General features: G+C 44.7%; 1 protein-coding gene across 3 annotated transcripts in view; it reads left to right on the top strand.

Moving 5' to 3' along the window:
* plppr2a (phospholipid phosphatase related 2a) overlaps window positions 1-16,851 on the top strand; it is a 188,476-nt gene that overhangs the window by 110,861 nt on the left and 60,764 nt on the right. For all 3 annotated transcript variants that reach the window (XM_061885553.1, XM_061885552.1, XM_061885551.1), the window contains exon 3: window positions 6,038-6,226. In XM_061885553.1, coding sequence (XP_061741537.1) covers window positions 6,038-6,226 — 189 coding nt within the window. The remainder of the gene's footprint in view (window positions 1-6,037; window positions 6,227-16,851) is intronic.

The following is a 16,851-nucleotide window of genomic DNA, read 5'->3' on the forward strand; positions in this document are numbered from 1 at the left end:
CTTTGGTGTTTTCACAAATCTGCTGGAGAATGTGTTTCTTTTAACTAAACTCGCGGGCCACCACTTGACTAGCCCGATATTGGAAAAAGAGAGTACTTAAAGTGGAACCTTGAGGAACGCCAGTAGTGTTATTAAAGAAATTGAAAAAAAGCCTGGAGTAAACAAGATCTTAGTTACTTAAATCACATTCCAAAAAGTAATTTAACTGCCAAAAAGGAGAGGACTTAAAGCGGTTCTTTGAGGAACACCTGAGTTGTGTAAAGCACAAGTTTGGACCCCAGTGTTGAAATCGTTAAATTGTCAATCCAAAGATCTGCCACTGTGGTCCAAGTTCCGCCATACGACAGGAACACTCAAGTGTTTTTTAGTAATTTACTGCAAAAAACTTTGTTCCCCAAGTTTGGAATTAAACTCGGGGCCCGGTATATAAGGAAATTCCCGGGCCACCATGTAAATAGCCGTGCGATAAGTAAAACCTGGACCATACGGAACTGTTTTGGAGTGGAACGGAAATTTACCGTCATCGCACTCAAAAAAGTACAACAGAATGCCATTCTCAGTACAAAGTCATTGGAGAACTGACATACAGTATACAAGTAGATAGATGGATAATACTTTATTAATTCCCTTAGGAAAATTAAAATTCCAGCAGCAGTGTACAGAATTGAGATCAAATTTAAAAAGTAAAAAGTAAATAATGGGGGTATACATGGAAACAGAATAGAAAAATATTACAATAACAATAAAAATAAAAAGCAACAATGAGAATAAAAATATAACTGTAAAATAAGAATACAACAAGAGAAACTAGGCAGAGGGTAGACAAAACAGAAAGACTGATGGGTTCGCCACAAAGGCGGCGCCCCATGAAAAAGGTAAACATGCAGGCAGAAGAAGAAAAAAGCAGATCCCAAGAAAAAAACCTTAAGTAAAGTCCGTTCATATATTCTGACACACAAAACTCGAGACTTGCAATGGGGGTATGGTATGGTATGGTAATGGTATGGTATTCTATTTATTACCATTGCACAAGAGCAACGTAATTTAATTTTCACCGCAAAGCCGTTCTGTCATGTTTTGTGGTCACGTTCTGTTTGGATTTGGACTCATTGGGCACTCTTGTTTGTTTTGTCACAATGACTACCAAATAGTTTTCACCTGTCATGTCACGCACCTGTTTTATTTGAACTCACGCACCTGTTTTCAAGCACCGCATCACTATTTAAGCCTGTAGTTGCCAGGTAGTCTGCCTGGCGACATCATCCTCTACACACCCTTGCTCCATGCTGATGATCCATGCTCTTTTCTCGTTCCCCGTAAGTTTTGTTATTCATGCCATAGTTTGCAAGTTTTGTTTTATGTCCATAGTTTATGTTGTAGTACTAGTTTTGTTTCATAGCCAAGTTTTTGTACCTCCTCTGGGAGCGCCTTTTGTTTGTTCCTTTTTTGAGTTAAGATTAAAATATGTTGTTACCTTCACATCGTGATCGATCCAGTCACTTTGCACCTTGGGAAAACAAACCACACCATAGTGCAAGTCATGACACGTTCAAGATTAGACAAACAAACATTGTACCGGTAGTCAGACCAGGAACCGTGATGGGTCACCACTATGGTGCCCTGTAAAAGGTGGGAAAAAGGTAGACGCTGGGGAAGGATGAGTTAAAAAAAAATAAATAAAAAAAAGTTGATCTCAGACCTAACCCAATCCTTTGTATGCAGGGGACACAGACGGGGGACCAAGAAAAAAACTTGATTTGTGATAAGCACACAAACATCCATCCATCCATTTCCTACCACTTATTCCCTTTGGGGTCGCGGGGGGAGCTGGTGCCTATCTCAGTTACAATCGGGCGAAAGGCAGGTACACCCTGGACAAGTCGCCACTTCATCACAGGGCCAACACAGATAGACAGACAACATTCACATTCACATTTACATTCACACACTAGGGCCAATTTAGTGTTGCCAATCAACCTATCCCCAGGTGCATGTCTTTGGAAGTGGGAGGAAGCCGGAGTACCTGGAGGGAACCCACGCATTCACGGGGAGAACATACAAACTCCACACAGAAAGATCCCGAGCCCGGGATTGAACCCCAGACTACTCAGGACCTACGTATTGTGAGGCAGACGCACTAACCCCTCTTCCGCCGTGAAGCCCGCACACAAACATTGTACACAGAAACCACAAGACTTGCAACAGTAGGGAAAGGCGGCAGGGATGCGACTCCAAAAAATGTCCTAAACCGAAAGAATTGCAAGGCACACGGCAGTTAACATTCGTCTGGACAGGCAGGCTCTCATCGAGAAGACCGTTGGGGCAGTGTGGCACAGATGGTAGAGCCCGGCCGTCGTGTCCTTGGGCGAGACACTTCACCCTCGCTCCTGATAAGTCCTGGCAGCTTCCGACACCAGCTCGTTAATGTGTGTGTGAATGTGACGTATAATGAAGCGCTATGAACACGGGCCATTTACCATTTCGTTGAGGGGCCAGTTGCATCGTTTATATTTTGGAGAGCATCGCAAAAAGAGGTTCCAAGAAAGTTACGACTAAATAAAAGAAGCAAAGGCAGGACAGACGAGGGAGATGGATGGAATTTAAAAAAATTTTTATAAGTGAATTAAAATCATTTTAAGTTTCCTTTAATGGTATGACAGCACTGCTATTTTTAGTAAATATCATTTTTCTGTCTCTCTCTTCATCTGACGCGGGCAAATTAAGGCCCGGGGGCCACCTGCGGCCCGTTGACCTTTTCAATCTGGCCTGCCGGATAGTCCCAAATCATATTTTTAGATCTTTAAGATGGAACGTTAAGTTAAAGGTAAAGTACCAGTGATTGTCGCACACATACTAGATGCGGCGAAATTATTCTCTGCATTTGACCCATCACCCTTGATCACCCCCTGGGAGGTGAGGGGAGCAGTGAGCAGCAGCGGTGCCGCGCCCGGGAATCATTTTATGGTGATTTAACCCCGAATTTCAACCCTTGATGCTGAGTGCCAAGCAGGGAAGTAACAGGTCCCATTTTTATAGTCTTTGGTATGACTCGGCCAGGATTTGAACTTACGACCTACCCATCTCAGGGCGGACCCTCTAACCACTAGCTGCCATTATGATGTTTCCTAATGACCGTAAGTCTTGAACTATACAAAATATTTCAATGGTTGGAATCTGCGCTTATGGATGATATACCAGTTACTATGGTCATCTATTTAGTTATATTGGAAATGTGAATGTTGTCTGCCTATCAGTGTTGGCCCTGCGATGAGGTGGCGACTTGTCCAGGGTGTACCCTGCCTTCCGCCCGATTGTAGCTGAGATAGGCGCCAGCGCCCCCTGCGACCCCAAAAGGGAATAAGCGGTAGGAAATGGATGAATGGATGGATGGATGGAAATGTAAGTCACAGCAGCTCAGACGAGGCACCAACCAGTGTGGGCGGGAAGCGTTTCCATAGACGCGGAAAGAGATTTTCACAACAAAGTTCTAAAGCTTAGTGATATATAGCAGTGGTTCTCAACCTTTTTTCAGTGATGTACCCCTTGTGAACATTTTTTTTATTTCAAGTACCCCTTAATCAAAGCAAAGCATTTTTGGTTGAAAAAAAAACGATAAAGAAGTAAAATATAGCACTATGTCAAATATTGCTCATTTGTAGTGGTCTTTCTTGAACTATTTGGAAAATAAGATATAAGTATAACTAAAAATGTGTTAAAAAATAAACAAGTGATTCAATTATAAATACAGATTTCTACACATGAAAGGAGTGAAGTGAATTATATTTACATTGGGCTTTTCTCTCGTGACTCAAAGCACTTTACGTTGTGAAATCAATCTATCAATGTTTATTTATATAACCCTAAATCACAAGTGTCTCAAAGGGCTGCACAAACCACAACGACATCCTCGGTACAGAGCCCACATAAAGGCAAGGAAAAACGCACCGCAGTGGAACGTCGGTGACAGTGACTATGAGAAACCTTGGAGAGGACCGCATATGTGGGCAACCCCCCATTATCTAAGTTACATTTAAACCACTGTGGCTGGCACTGGGAGAAGGTGGGTAAAGTGTCTTACCTAAGGACACAACAGCATTAACTACGATGGCAGAAGCGAGGAACCCTCAAGTTGCTGCCACGGCCACCAGAGCTATACCGGGTACTTAAAGTGCTCTCTTCGGGGATTGTAATAGAGATCCATCTGGATTCATGAACTTAATTTTAAACATTTCTCTACAAAAAAAGAAATCTTTAACATCAATATTTATGGAACTTGTCCACAAAAAAATTCTAGCTGTCAACACTGAATATTGCATTGTTTTGCATTTCTTTTTACAGTTTATGAACTTACATTCATATTTAGTTGAAGTATTATTCAAAATATATATTTATAAAGGATTTTTGAATTGTTGCTATTTTTAAAATATTAAACAAAAATCTCACGTACCCCTTGGCATACCATCAAGTACCCCCATTTGAGAACCACTGATATGTAGAATAGAATAGAAACTACTTTATTGATCCCTGGGTGAAATTCAGCAAATATCAGATGTATCAGATTGTAGGTGGGTGTATTGTGTACCCTTCGCATTCATATTTCACTGTTTGTTGTATTTTTGTTGCGTTTCACTTGATTATAAAATATGTTGAACGAAAGGGGGTGTGGCATTCATATTTTGCCAATACTCAGTGTTTTATCCTTCATAGAAAAATGTAAAAATTCCACTCTGTTTTTTTAAGGCGGTCTGTCATGACGTTTTTAGCATTCAATCAGACATTATTGTGAGGTTTTGTATTAGTGTTCCTAAAAAAAGATACACCGGTCCCCAGACACATTTTTGTCTGTAAATGTGGCCCCCGAGTCAAAATAAATGCCCAAGCCTGCTCTCCACGCTCACACTCATTTTTTTGTGTGCTGGCAATACTGTGCGACTCCATTATCCATCCATTAACCATCCTTCTTCTTCCGCTTATCCGAGGTCGGGTCGCGGGGGCAACAGCCTAAGCAGGGAAACCCAGACTTCCCTCTCCCCAGCCACTTCGTCTAGCTCTTCTCGGGGGATCCCGAGGCGTTCCCAGGCCAGCCGGGAGACATAGTCTTCCCAACGTGTCCTGGGTCTTCCCCGTGGCCTCCTACCGGTTGGACGTGCCCTAAACACCTGCCTAGGGAGGCGTTCGGGTGGCATCCTGACCAGATGCCCGGACCACCTCATCTGGCTCCTCTCGATGTGAAGGAGCAGCGGCTTTCCTTTGAGCTCCTCCCGGATGGCAGAGCTTCTCACCCTATCTCTAAGGGAGAGCCCCGCCACACGGCGGAGGAAACTCATTTCGGCCGCCTGTACCCGTGATCTTATCCTTTCGGTCATGACCCAAAGCTCATGACAATAGGTGAGGATGAGAACGTAGATCGACCGGTAAATTGAGAGCTTTGCCTTCCGGCTCAGCTCCTTCTTCACCACAACGGATCGGTACAACGTCCGCATTACTGAAGACGCCGCACCGATCCGCCTGTCGATCTCACGATCCACTCTTCCCTCACTCGTGAACAAGACTCCTAGGTACTTGAACTCCTCCACTTGGGGCAGGGTCTCCTCCCCAACCCGGAGATGGCATTCCACCCTTTTCCGGGCGAGAACCATGGACTCGGACTTGGAGGTGCTGATTCTCATTCTGGTCGCTTCACACTCGGCTGCAAACCGTGCAAACTGTGCGACTCTTTTCTTTTATTTCTGTTCGACTCCCCTATCTGCTATGAAAAGAGAAACTCTTTACATTTGCTATCTCTTTAATGTTCTTATCTTATCTTCTCCGGCGCTCTCTCCCTCGCTCTCTCCCTCGCCCTCTCCTTTCTTTTCGGCTTCACATCCGAATCCAAACATCACACCGTGCCTCTCGTATTTCCCCCCTCCATGCATCTCCCCGCCGCCGCGTGGAGCCGGGACCGGACTCGTCCCCCTTCCCCCCCACCTCCACCCCAGCCTCTCCCTCCTCTCTCGCCGTCTCGCTTCCTAACGGAGAGATAATGTTCTATTTCCAGCTGGTGATCATGGCCGGGACGGTTCTCCTGGCTTACTACTTCGAGTACACAGACACCTTCCCCGTGCACGTCCAAGGGTTCTTCTGCTACGACAAGACCTTCTCCAAGCCCTACCCAGGACCGGACAACACCAGCAAGATCCCACCGGCGCTGATCTTCTCGCTTGTCTCGGCCATCCCCACTCTTACGGTAAGAGTTCTTATTTATTTTAAAAAGTCTGCATTTTTCAAAGGGGACGTCAAATTCACTGCCAAGCAAGGTGTAGTCAACGCATCATTGTGTGTCTTGTAAGTTTCTGCAGTGTTGTGTTAGGTCCTCTTTGACATGAGCTGCACTACTGATATAGTGAGCAGATTGGGAAGCTGCATGGAAGTGACACCCTCCCCCAGGCCCTGACAAGCAAGTGTGTGTGTGTGTGTGTGTGTGTGTGTGTTTTCAACACAATGGGGATAGGCGGGCAGGTCATTATAGAATGACAACACTCCAAAAGACAAAAAAAAAATAGGGAGCCAAAGTCAGCACATAGTTATCTTGGCTGGCAGCAGTGGGAAAAAAAGCTATTGGTGGGAGAGCATAAAAAAAGACTACAAAGGGAAGCAATTTAGAGTGTACACGTGGTAAGTGTGGGGTCCTAAGCAAGCTTAAATGGGCAAAACCATAAAACAAAACCCACCGAACCACACTCGTTCCCCCGGATTACACCCGACTGAATATGAAAGGGACAAGCGGTAGAAAATAGATGGCAGCCACGGTATTCCTGACAACGCGGTTCTGCCAAGGACCCCGAATTTTCACACATTTACGTACATCGTGGTGTAGGACGAGCTAGATATGTCATTTGTCTTTTATGGTTAATATAAAGGAGCGAGTGTACTGACGGGTGTTGTTGACACGTGTTTTATGCTTTGGTCTGAATTGGACTTTGGTGAAAATGGATGGATGGATGGATGCGCCGCTTTCTCCGTCAGCTGCAGTACTCGCTGTGGCGTGTGTGGACGCCGGGCTGAACATCATTTCACATACTTTGACTCGATCTATTCCTGCAAACTAACTTTCTGCTGCAAAGTGGGCGAGTTAGCTCAATACGGCTAACGCAAGCGAGCATGTCCACGGCATCAATCAACCCAAGTTTGTTTGCAAAGCCCTTAATCCCGAGTGTCTAAGAGGGCTGCGCAAGCCACAACCACATCCTCGGCTCAGATTCCACATCAGGGCGAAAAAAAAAAAATCAATCAATCAATGTTTATATATATAGCCCTAAATCACAAGTGTCTCAAAGGGCTGCACAAGCCACAACGACATCAGATCCCACATCAGGGAGAGAAAAATCAATCAATCAATCAATCAATCAATCAATCAATGTTTATATGTATAGCCCTAAATCACAAAGGGCTGCGCAAGCCAGAATGGCATCCTCGGTTCCCACATAAGGGCAAAGAAAATTTCACAACCCAGTGGGATGTCAATGTGAATGACTACGAGAAACTTTGTAGACCACCGCAGATGTAGGTGACGCCCCCCCTCTAGGTGAGACCGGATAAAACGGACGTTGAGTGGGTCTAGCAAAATATTGTTAAAGTCCAGTCCATAGTAGATCGAACATAATAGTGAGAGTCCAGTCCATAGTGGGGCCAGCAGGAGACCATCCCGAGCTGAGACGGGTCAGCAGCGCAGAGATGTCCCCAGCCGATGCACAGGCGAGCGGTCCACTCCGGGTCCCGACTCTGGACAGCCAGCACTTCATCCATGGCCACCGGACCTGTGCCCTCCCTTCCACAAGAGAGAAGGGGGCAGAGCAGAAAAAGAAAAGAAATGGCGGAGCAACTGGTCTAAAAAGGGGGTCTATTTAAAGGCTAGAGTATAGAAATTTGTTTTAAGATGGGACGTAAATGCTTCTACTGAGGTAGCATCTCCAGAGAACTGGAGCCCGAATAGAAAACGCTCTACAGCCCGCAGACTTTTTTTGGGCTCTGGGAATCCCTAATAAGCCGGAGTTCTTTAAACGCAGATTCCTTGCCGGGACATATGGTACAATACAATTGGCAAGATAGGATGGAGCTAGACCGTGTAGTATTTTATACGTAAGTAGTAAAACCCTAAAGTCACGTCTTAAATGCACAGGAAGCCAGTGCAGGTGAGCCAGTATAGGCGTAACATGATCAACGTTCCTGCAATGAGATGGCGACTTGTCCAGGGTGCGCCCCGCATTTTGCCTGATTGTAGCTGAGGAAGGCGCCAGCGCCCCCCGACCCCAAAAGACAATAAGCGGTAGAAAATGGATGGATGGATGGACGATCAAAGTTTGTCAAAACTGAACCCAATGGGATACAATGAGAAACCGTATGACCGGTGCAAAGGACGTCGAGTGGATCTAGTTAAAGGCCTACTGAAACCCACTACTACCCACCACGCAGTCTGATAGTTTATATATCAATGATGAAATATTAACATTGCAACACATGCCAATACGGCCTTTTTAGTTTACTAAATTGCAATTTTAAATTTCCCGGGAGTTTCGTCTTGAAAACGTTGTGTAATGATGACGTGTACGCAGGACGTCACAGGTTTTTAGGAAGTATGAGCGCTATGCACACACACACAGCTAAATGTCGTCTGCTTTAACGGCATAATTACACAGTATTTTGGAGAACTGTGTTGCTGAATATTTTGCAATTTGTTCAATTAATATCGGAGAAGTCAACGTGGCAAGATGGAGTTGGGAAGCTTTAGCCTTTAGCCACACAAACACACAGTGATTCCTTCATAAAATTCCTGGAGGTGAAACTTTACTGTGGATCAGAGCGCGGTCAAGCAAACATGAAACACAACGGAATGTCAACCAGCAGGTTTCAGTGAGAAAATTGTGGTTAAAAAGTCGCTTCTTACCGAAGAAAAGCTGAGCTTGTGCCGCCCATAAAGCTGCCGTCGACTCCCCTGAGACATTGGCGTCAAAACACCCATGGACACACACCTCCGACTATCAGGTGCTGTTAAACTCACTAAAACACTAGCAACACAATAGAAAGATAAGGGATTTCCCAGAATTAACCAAGTAAATGTGTCTAAAAACACCGGAATCCGTCCCTCTGCAATCGCGTCTGATTGTTTTTTTATTTATCTTTTTTTATTTTATTTTTTTTCTAGTTTGCGCTATCAATATCCTCAAACACGAATCTTTCATCCTCGCTCAAATTAATGGGGAAATTGTCGTTTTCTCGGTCCGAATAGCACCTTTTTGCTGGAGGCTCCCTATTTAACAGGGGTAGGGAACCTATGGCTCGCGAGCCAGATGTGGCTCTTTTGATGACTGCATCTGGCTCTAGGATAAATCTGACTTGACATTGCTTAACACGATAAATAATGAATAATTCCACTTGTAATCACAGTGTTAAAAATAACGCTCAAAATATAAAACATTGTCATGCATTTTTATGTTGAAAAAGTTGGTAAGAAGTAATTTATTTATTATTGGTTAGGGTGGGGCTTGCCCTCCAGGGGGTTCTTCAGACCACCAAGCACTGACATGAGAGCCTGTTTTGGTGTAACAATATTGTTTTATATTTCAATAAGTCTCTCAGTTGCTTTCCAGCAATTGTCTTTTACTCTTTCGTTCTCGCTCGCGCTCTGTTTTCTAGCCCTAAGCCCGTCTCTCCTCCTGGCTGCTGCTTATAACATAGCGACAGGTGATCAAATAAAAAGGCCCAGGTGGGCCATCTACGCACCTGTCGCTGATTTCGAGGCCGGTACTGGTAACGCCCTGTTTCGCTGCAGGCCCGCAGGCCACGCCCCCTCTGCAGTTAGCTTCAGAATAACAATGTTATTACAAAGAATAAGAGACCTCTTCAGAAAGGTTGGTCTTTCTTAAAAATGCACGCGTTTTGTTGTGTTCAGTGTTGAAAAAAAATTATTTGGCTCTTACGGAAATACATTTTAAAATATTTGGCTTCTTCGCTCTCTCAGCCAAAAAGGTTCCCGACCCCTGCTATATAAACAATGTGAATATGTGAGGAGGCCCCACACTTGCGACGTCATCGTCTGCGATTTCCGGTAGAGGCAGGGCTTTTCTCTCAGCACCGAAAGTTGCGAACTTCATCGTGGATGTTCTCTACTAAATCCTTTCAGCAAAAATATGGCAATATGGCGAAATGATCAAGTATGACACATAGAGTGGACCTGCGATCCCCGTTTAAATAAGAAAATCTCATTTCAGTTGGCCTTTAATGTCTCTTCCAGTCCTTAGTGGACACTAAGGAATCTTAACAAAGCTGAGGAAGATGAGTTTGGATGAATCATCTTGAGTGGAGACGAGTCAGCAGCGCAGAGACGTCCCCAACTGATACACAGAGGAGTTGTCCACCCCAGATCCCGACTTTGAACAGCTACAGCGTCAGTGGTCACCTAATAACCTCTCCATGCAGGAGAGGGGGGCAGAGCAGAAAAGAGACGGCAGATCAACTGGTCTAAAAGGGGGGTCTATTTAAAGGATAGTGTGTACAAATGAGTTTTAAGATGGGACTTAAATTCTTCTACAGAGGTAGCATCTCTAACTGGAGGGCATTTTAGTTACAAAGTTACTCTGCTCTAAATGGCAGACACGTCCCTTGTGCAGGGACAACCTCTCGATGAGAAAGAACAAGACACATGAAGCCATACTGTACTTACGTTTTTTTTCCTTCACCGAGTCGAGTTCTTGCCGTCTTCGGAGCTGGGAGGGCTTCGGACCGAGGCTTTATTAGCTCCACTGGCTTGATAAGACTACACAGTGAGTTGGATAAGGCCTAAGAAAGACTATAAAATATTTGGAATCACACAGAATGGAATGAAAGCACTAAGCATTGACGAGGAAAGAGCACAAAGGAGCACAGCCGAACCAACGGCAGCGTGGACAATTTTTGGGGCTTTTCTGAAGAAATTGGAAGTTCTATCCATCCATCCATCCATCCATCCATTTTCTACCGCATGTCCCTTTTGGGGTTGCGGGTGGTGCTGAAGCCTATCTCAGCTGCATTCGGGCGGACGGCGGGGTACATCCTTGACAAGTCGCCACCTCATCGCAGGGCCAACACAGATAGACAGACAACATTCTCACTCACATTCACACACTAGGGACCATTTAGTGTTGCCAATCAACCTATCCCCAGGTGCATGATTTTGGCAGCGGGAGGAAGCCGGAGTACCCGGATGGAACCCACGCAGTCAATGGGAAAGCATGCAAACTCCACACAGAAAGATCTCGAGCCCAGGATTGAACTCAGCACTACTCAGGACCTTTGTATTGTTAAGGTAAAGTTAAAGTACCAATGATTGTCACACACACACTAGTTGTGGCAAAATCTGTCCTCTGTATTTGACCCATCCCCTTGTTCACTCCCTGGGAGGTGAGGGGAGCAGTGAGCAGCAGCGGTGCTGTGCCCGGGAATCATTTTTGGTGATTTAACCCCCAATTCCAACCCTTGATGCTGAGTGCCAAGCAGGGAGGCAATGGGTCCCATTTTTATAGTCGTTGGTATGACACGGCCGGGGTTTGAACTCACGACCTACCGATCTCTGGGCGGCCATTCCAACCACTAGGCCACTGAGTAGGTGAGGCTCATGCACTAACCCCTGTTCCACCATTCAGCCCAAAAGTTATTGATTGAAAATGTTGCCGGATAAAAATAACAGCATATCAACCCAGTGATGTCCAAACCTACTCGTGAATAGCGCCCGTCCCATTCTTTGACGTGGGAGCTCTATCAACCATTCTGTCAAGTCTTGGGTCTTCTTTCGGAAAGAAAAGGGTCACAAATAAGGAGATCCATTCAAGGCGAGGGCAGCCCGGTGAAACAGGTGTTAGTCCATGTGCCTCACAATACGAAGGTCCTGAGTAGTCCTGAGTTCAATACCGGGCTCGGGATCTTTCTGTGTGGAGTTTGCATGTCCTCCCTGTGAATGCGTGGGTTCCCTCCAGGTACTCCGGCTTCCTCCCACTTCCAAAGACATGCACCTGGGGATAGGTTGATTGGCAACACTAAATGGTCCCTAGTGTGTGAATGTGAGCGTGAATGTTGTCTGTCTATCTGTGTTGGCCCTGCGATGAGGTGGCGACTTGTCCAGGATGTACCCCGGCTTCCGCCCGAATGCAGCTGAGATAGGCTCCAGCAACCCCCTCGCGCGACCCCAAAAGGGACAAGCGGTGGGAAATAGATGGATGGATTTACAAGGCGATTATCGGATATAACGCAGTCAGTATTTCATGGACCCCAACGACCACGTTATATTGAAACTTTTAGCGTATATAATATGTCATTCTGTAAATGGTAAGTAGTAGAGACGCGCGGTTTGCGGTCACAACCGCGGAGTCCGCGGATAAACCGCGGGTCGGGCGGGTGACACGACGAAAAAAAGATTATAAATAGATTCGGGCGGGTGGCGGTTGAACCAATTCGAAAATATATATTTGAAGGGAAAGGAAACCTTCAAATAAATCAGTTCAAGAAAGCCATTGTGTCTGTGCTATTTGGAGGGAGTTACACTTTCTAACCTCACTAATGCCTTGCATCGTCTATATTAGATATATAACTACGGGCGGGTGGCGGGCGGTTGTGGCTTTGATAAAACGTTGGTTCGGGTGTATGACCACTTTAGTGATGCGGTTGCGGATGATATAACTGCCTATCCACGCGTCTCTAGTAAGTGGGATGTACTTGTAAAGCGCTTTGAGTACCTTGAAGGTAGAAAAGCACTATTTTCACACTCACTCATTCACGCACACATTCACACACGGATGGTGGGAGCTGCCTTGCAAGGCCCCTAACCAGAACCCATCAGGAGCAAGGGTGAAGTGTCTTGTTCAAGGACACAACGGACGTGACGAGGTTGGTAGATGGGGTGGATTTGAACCAGCAACCCTCAGTTTGCATTGCACGGTCGCTCTCCACAATTGCGTAGATAATATATTAGAGGTCCGTTCAAACTGGACCCTGAGGCATCTAACCTCAACATGAGAGTGACCCAGAATCAACCTCCTCAGCTTGTTCCTTTACGCCTGATAAAGACTGTCAGAATGATTGTCAATTTTGCAATCAACGTATTGGATTTATCCAACTGTGATTGCTTGATCCGGAGAAGGCGCATTATGGTTTGACTCCAAGGAGAGGAAGCCTCCTTTGATCTTCCCCCGTTACTTGGCTCCATCCCCAAGACATAGAACACTGGATCTAGTGTTTTTCTGCTCGCACATGCTCATTTAGGAAGAAGCCCGAGTCCTTCAAAGCTGCCCCAGCTGTTCTTTTTAGTAGATCTAGGTCATAACACATCACTTACACCAGGGTTGTCCAAACCGTTTCCACTGAGGGCCGCACACGGAAAAATTAAAGCAGTTTTCATTTTCAAACCATAACAAAATATATCCAGGCACCAGCGGGGGGCGCTGGTGCCTATCCCAGCTAGAAAAGTACACCTTGGACAAGTCGCCACCTCATCGCATGGCCAACACAGATAGACAAACAACATTCACACTCACATTCACACACTAGGGACCATTTAGTGTTGCCAATTAACCTATCCCCAGGTGCATGTCTTTGGAAGTGGGATGAAGCCGGAGTACCCGGAAGGAACCCACGTATTCACGGGGAGAACATGCAAACTCCACACAGAAAGATCCCGAGCCCGGGATTGAACCCTGACTACTCAGGACCTTCGTATTGTGAGGCAGACGCACTAACCCCTCCACCACCGTGAAGCCCTACAATATATGGATTTTTTTTAAATAGTTTTTACCTATAGGGTTTCCAGGGACCTTAAAGGGTCCCAGTTATTAAAATGTTAAAAATAAGTCAATTTTTTATCGTTATTTTTATTTAACGCTTACAATAAATGTCAATATCAACTTAAAAAAAAAAAGGTTTTCTGTCAAAAACAACTGTTTTTTATAGTAAAACTGAAATATGCAGTATGTAGTAATTAGAGCCCTAAAAGATCAATAATGCAGGACACTATTGATTTTAATTCTTTAATATTTTTGAGTCATCACAGTGAAAAGTTAATTAAAATACCACTGAATATATTTGGGAACCAAAATGTGCCCCACTCATAAAGTGATACATTTGTATTATTATTATTTTTTTTTTTTACTTTCAACACTTAAGTTACGAGATGAACTTTAGATATATCTTTCAATTTTACGTTTAAACTATTATGTTGTTTGTTTTATGCTCTTTTGTTAAAGAAAACTTTGTTTTTTTTTTTGGTTTTGTTTTTTTTCCAAGATGGCGCTGCTGTAGTGGCTGCTGTAGGCTGGAGCTCTGTGCTCTTGTGTCATCCTTTTGTGTTTCCCTCTTGTTTTCATGTGTTATTATATTTTTTTGCCTTTTGGTCCGGGACCCTTTGGGACTGTGTGACAAGGGGTGTCACTTTCGTGACCTCTGTGGTGCTTTTTTTGTGGACTTCTGGATCTGCCTCCCGGGAGCCTTTTGGCCATGGAGACCAGCTGCTGGGTCTCTGCCACACCGGAGTCGCTTTGGAGGGACTGGAGGAGATGCGGATGAGGGGACAGGACTGTGGAGCTAGCACTGAGCTACTGGGACGGAGAGGCTTCGCGGTGTCTTGGCTGGGTGAGCAGGTGTCGGACACCTCAGTCACCTTGGACGTATCCTCGCTCATCCATGCGGACTGGACACTGGCCGAGAGTAGCGTCAGCTGTCCTGGTTGCTTAGTTGGGTCTGCTCCTGTCTCTGGCCATCCTCCCTCCACCCCAGCGGACGATGGCGTGGAACACCGCAGAGGCCACCACAGTGCATATGTTTCTTTTACTTTTTATTCATAGCTGTATGTAGAAGTGTCTGGTTGTATCTGCTGCTTTAATGTCTTTAATGTCCTCTGTGTTCTTTGATGTTTGATGTTTCCCTCTTACACACATGTAAGAGGGATGTGTACTATGGCTATGAGTTGTTTTTTTTTCCCTTGGCCTCAGTCTGCACCCCCTCTCCAGGGCCCAGGCTAAGACCCAATTTTTTTATTTTATCTTCTATTTTTTTCTCCCCCCCCCCCCCCCCCCTTGTTTACCTGTATCTCATCTTTTTTGTAAGGGGCGCTGGAAGCCGGCAGACCCGTCAGCGATCCTGTTCTGTCTCCCTTTAATGTTTGTCTGATCTTGAATGGGATTGTGCTGAAAATTGTAATTTTCCTGAAGGAACTCTCCTGAAGGAATAAATAATGTACTATCTATCTAATGTGCAATATTTACCACATAAAACATTTTAAAGTGAAATATTTGAACTAATTGGAGCTTTGAAAATATATTCATTATACGTTGATATTTTGTCATAATTTTTTTTATTGAGCAATGGCAAACAAAATAAAAAGTAATTGATTTAAACTTGTAATTAGTAGATTGCACGGTACAATACATATTCTGTACAACTGACCACTAAATGGTAACCCCCGAATAAGTTTTTCAACTTGTTTAAGTCGAGGTCCACGTTAATCAAGTCATGGTAAAGAGGTTTTTTACATGGTAAAATAAAGACAAAAGAAAAAAAAACAGCCTGCATGGCAGCTTTGTGTCAACATTGCAACTTTTTCTTGTTAGATTTCACCTCATTCCAATGTTTTCAATGTTCTTTTTTTATTTTTGCATTTTACACCTATTAGTGTTCCGTCTGAGGGACAGTTTACCGTGTTCAATAGCAGCAAGGTTCAGTAGACTTAGACTTGGACTTGGACTTCCTCTTTATTGTCATTCAAATTTGAACTTTACAGTACAAATACGAACGAAATTTCGTTGATTATCTCTTGGTAGTGCAGGATGTAACTCAACTGGGGCGGCATGGTGTAGTGCAGTGGTCCCCAAGAAGTCCCTTTGGTGCCCTCACAAGGGACGAGAAATCCCCCCAATTTTTTATTTTTTTTTAATTAGATCAACATAAAAAACACAATATACACTTACAATTAGTGCACCAACCACAAAAACCTCCCTTTTTCATGACAAAAACGTCCCTTTTTCATGACCAAGAAAAAACAAAAAAGGATTCCCCGCCGGGCCGCGGGACAAATTATTAAGCGTTGACCGGTCCGCGGATACGAAAAGGTTGGGGACCACCGGCGTAGTGGGTAGAGCGGCTGTGCCAGAACCCTGAGGGTTGCAGGTTCGCTTCCCACCTATTGACATCCAAATCGCTGCTGTTGTGTTCTTGGGCAGGACACTTCACCTTTGCCCGTGGTGCCGCTCACACTGGTGAATGAATGATGAATGAATGATTGGTGGGGGTCGGAGGGGCCGTAGGCACAAACTGGCAGCCACGCTTCCGTCAGTCTACCCCAGGGCAGCTGTGGCTACAAATGTAGCTTACCACCACCAGGTGTGAATGAATGATGGGTTCCAACTTCTCTGTGAGCGCTTTGAGTATCTAAGAATAGAAAAGTGCGATATGAATCTAATACATTATTATTATAACTGTTGTCATATTACAATCTTTTACTGTGAGTCACAGGACTCCCAATCTGTCTTTTTGTGATAAACCACCAATTTCTTGAATTTCTTCACACTGCAGGGTAGATTGTCCAATTGGGATTTTTATTTTTTTTCTAATCAGATCCTTAACAATACAAAATAAATGCAAAGTCTAATGTGAAGGCAAACTGACCTATACTCTTTTTGAAAAGTACCGGTTCCCCATTTTTATTTTTTTAACGGACGTGACGCCGCGTCGTCACATTGTGACATTGCTGGTTTTACGAGCAATGGAGCATGTTCGGCAGCGTGCGCACACAGAGTATTTACAAACAGACACAGAGTGTAGACAGAAAAAGGGAGAACGGACGCATTTGGGCCT

Source organism: Nerophis ophidion, linkage group LG23, assembly GCF_033978795.1.
Source record: "Nerophis ophidion isolate RoL-2023_Sa linkage group LG23, RoL_Noph_v1.0, whole genome shotgun sequence".
In the NCBI taxonomy this organism is placed as follows: domain Eukaryota; kingdom Metazoa; phylum Chordata; class Actinopteri; order Syngnathiformes; family Syngnathidae; genus Nerophis; species Nerophis ophidion.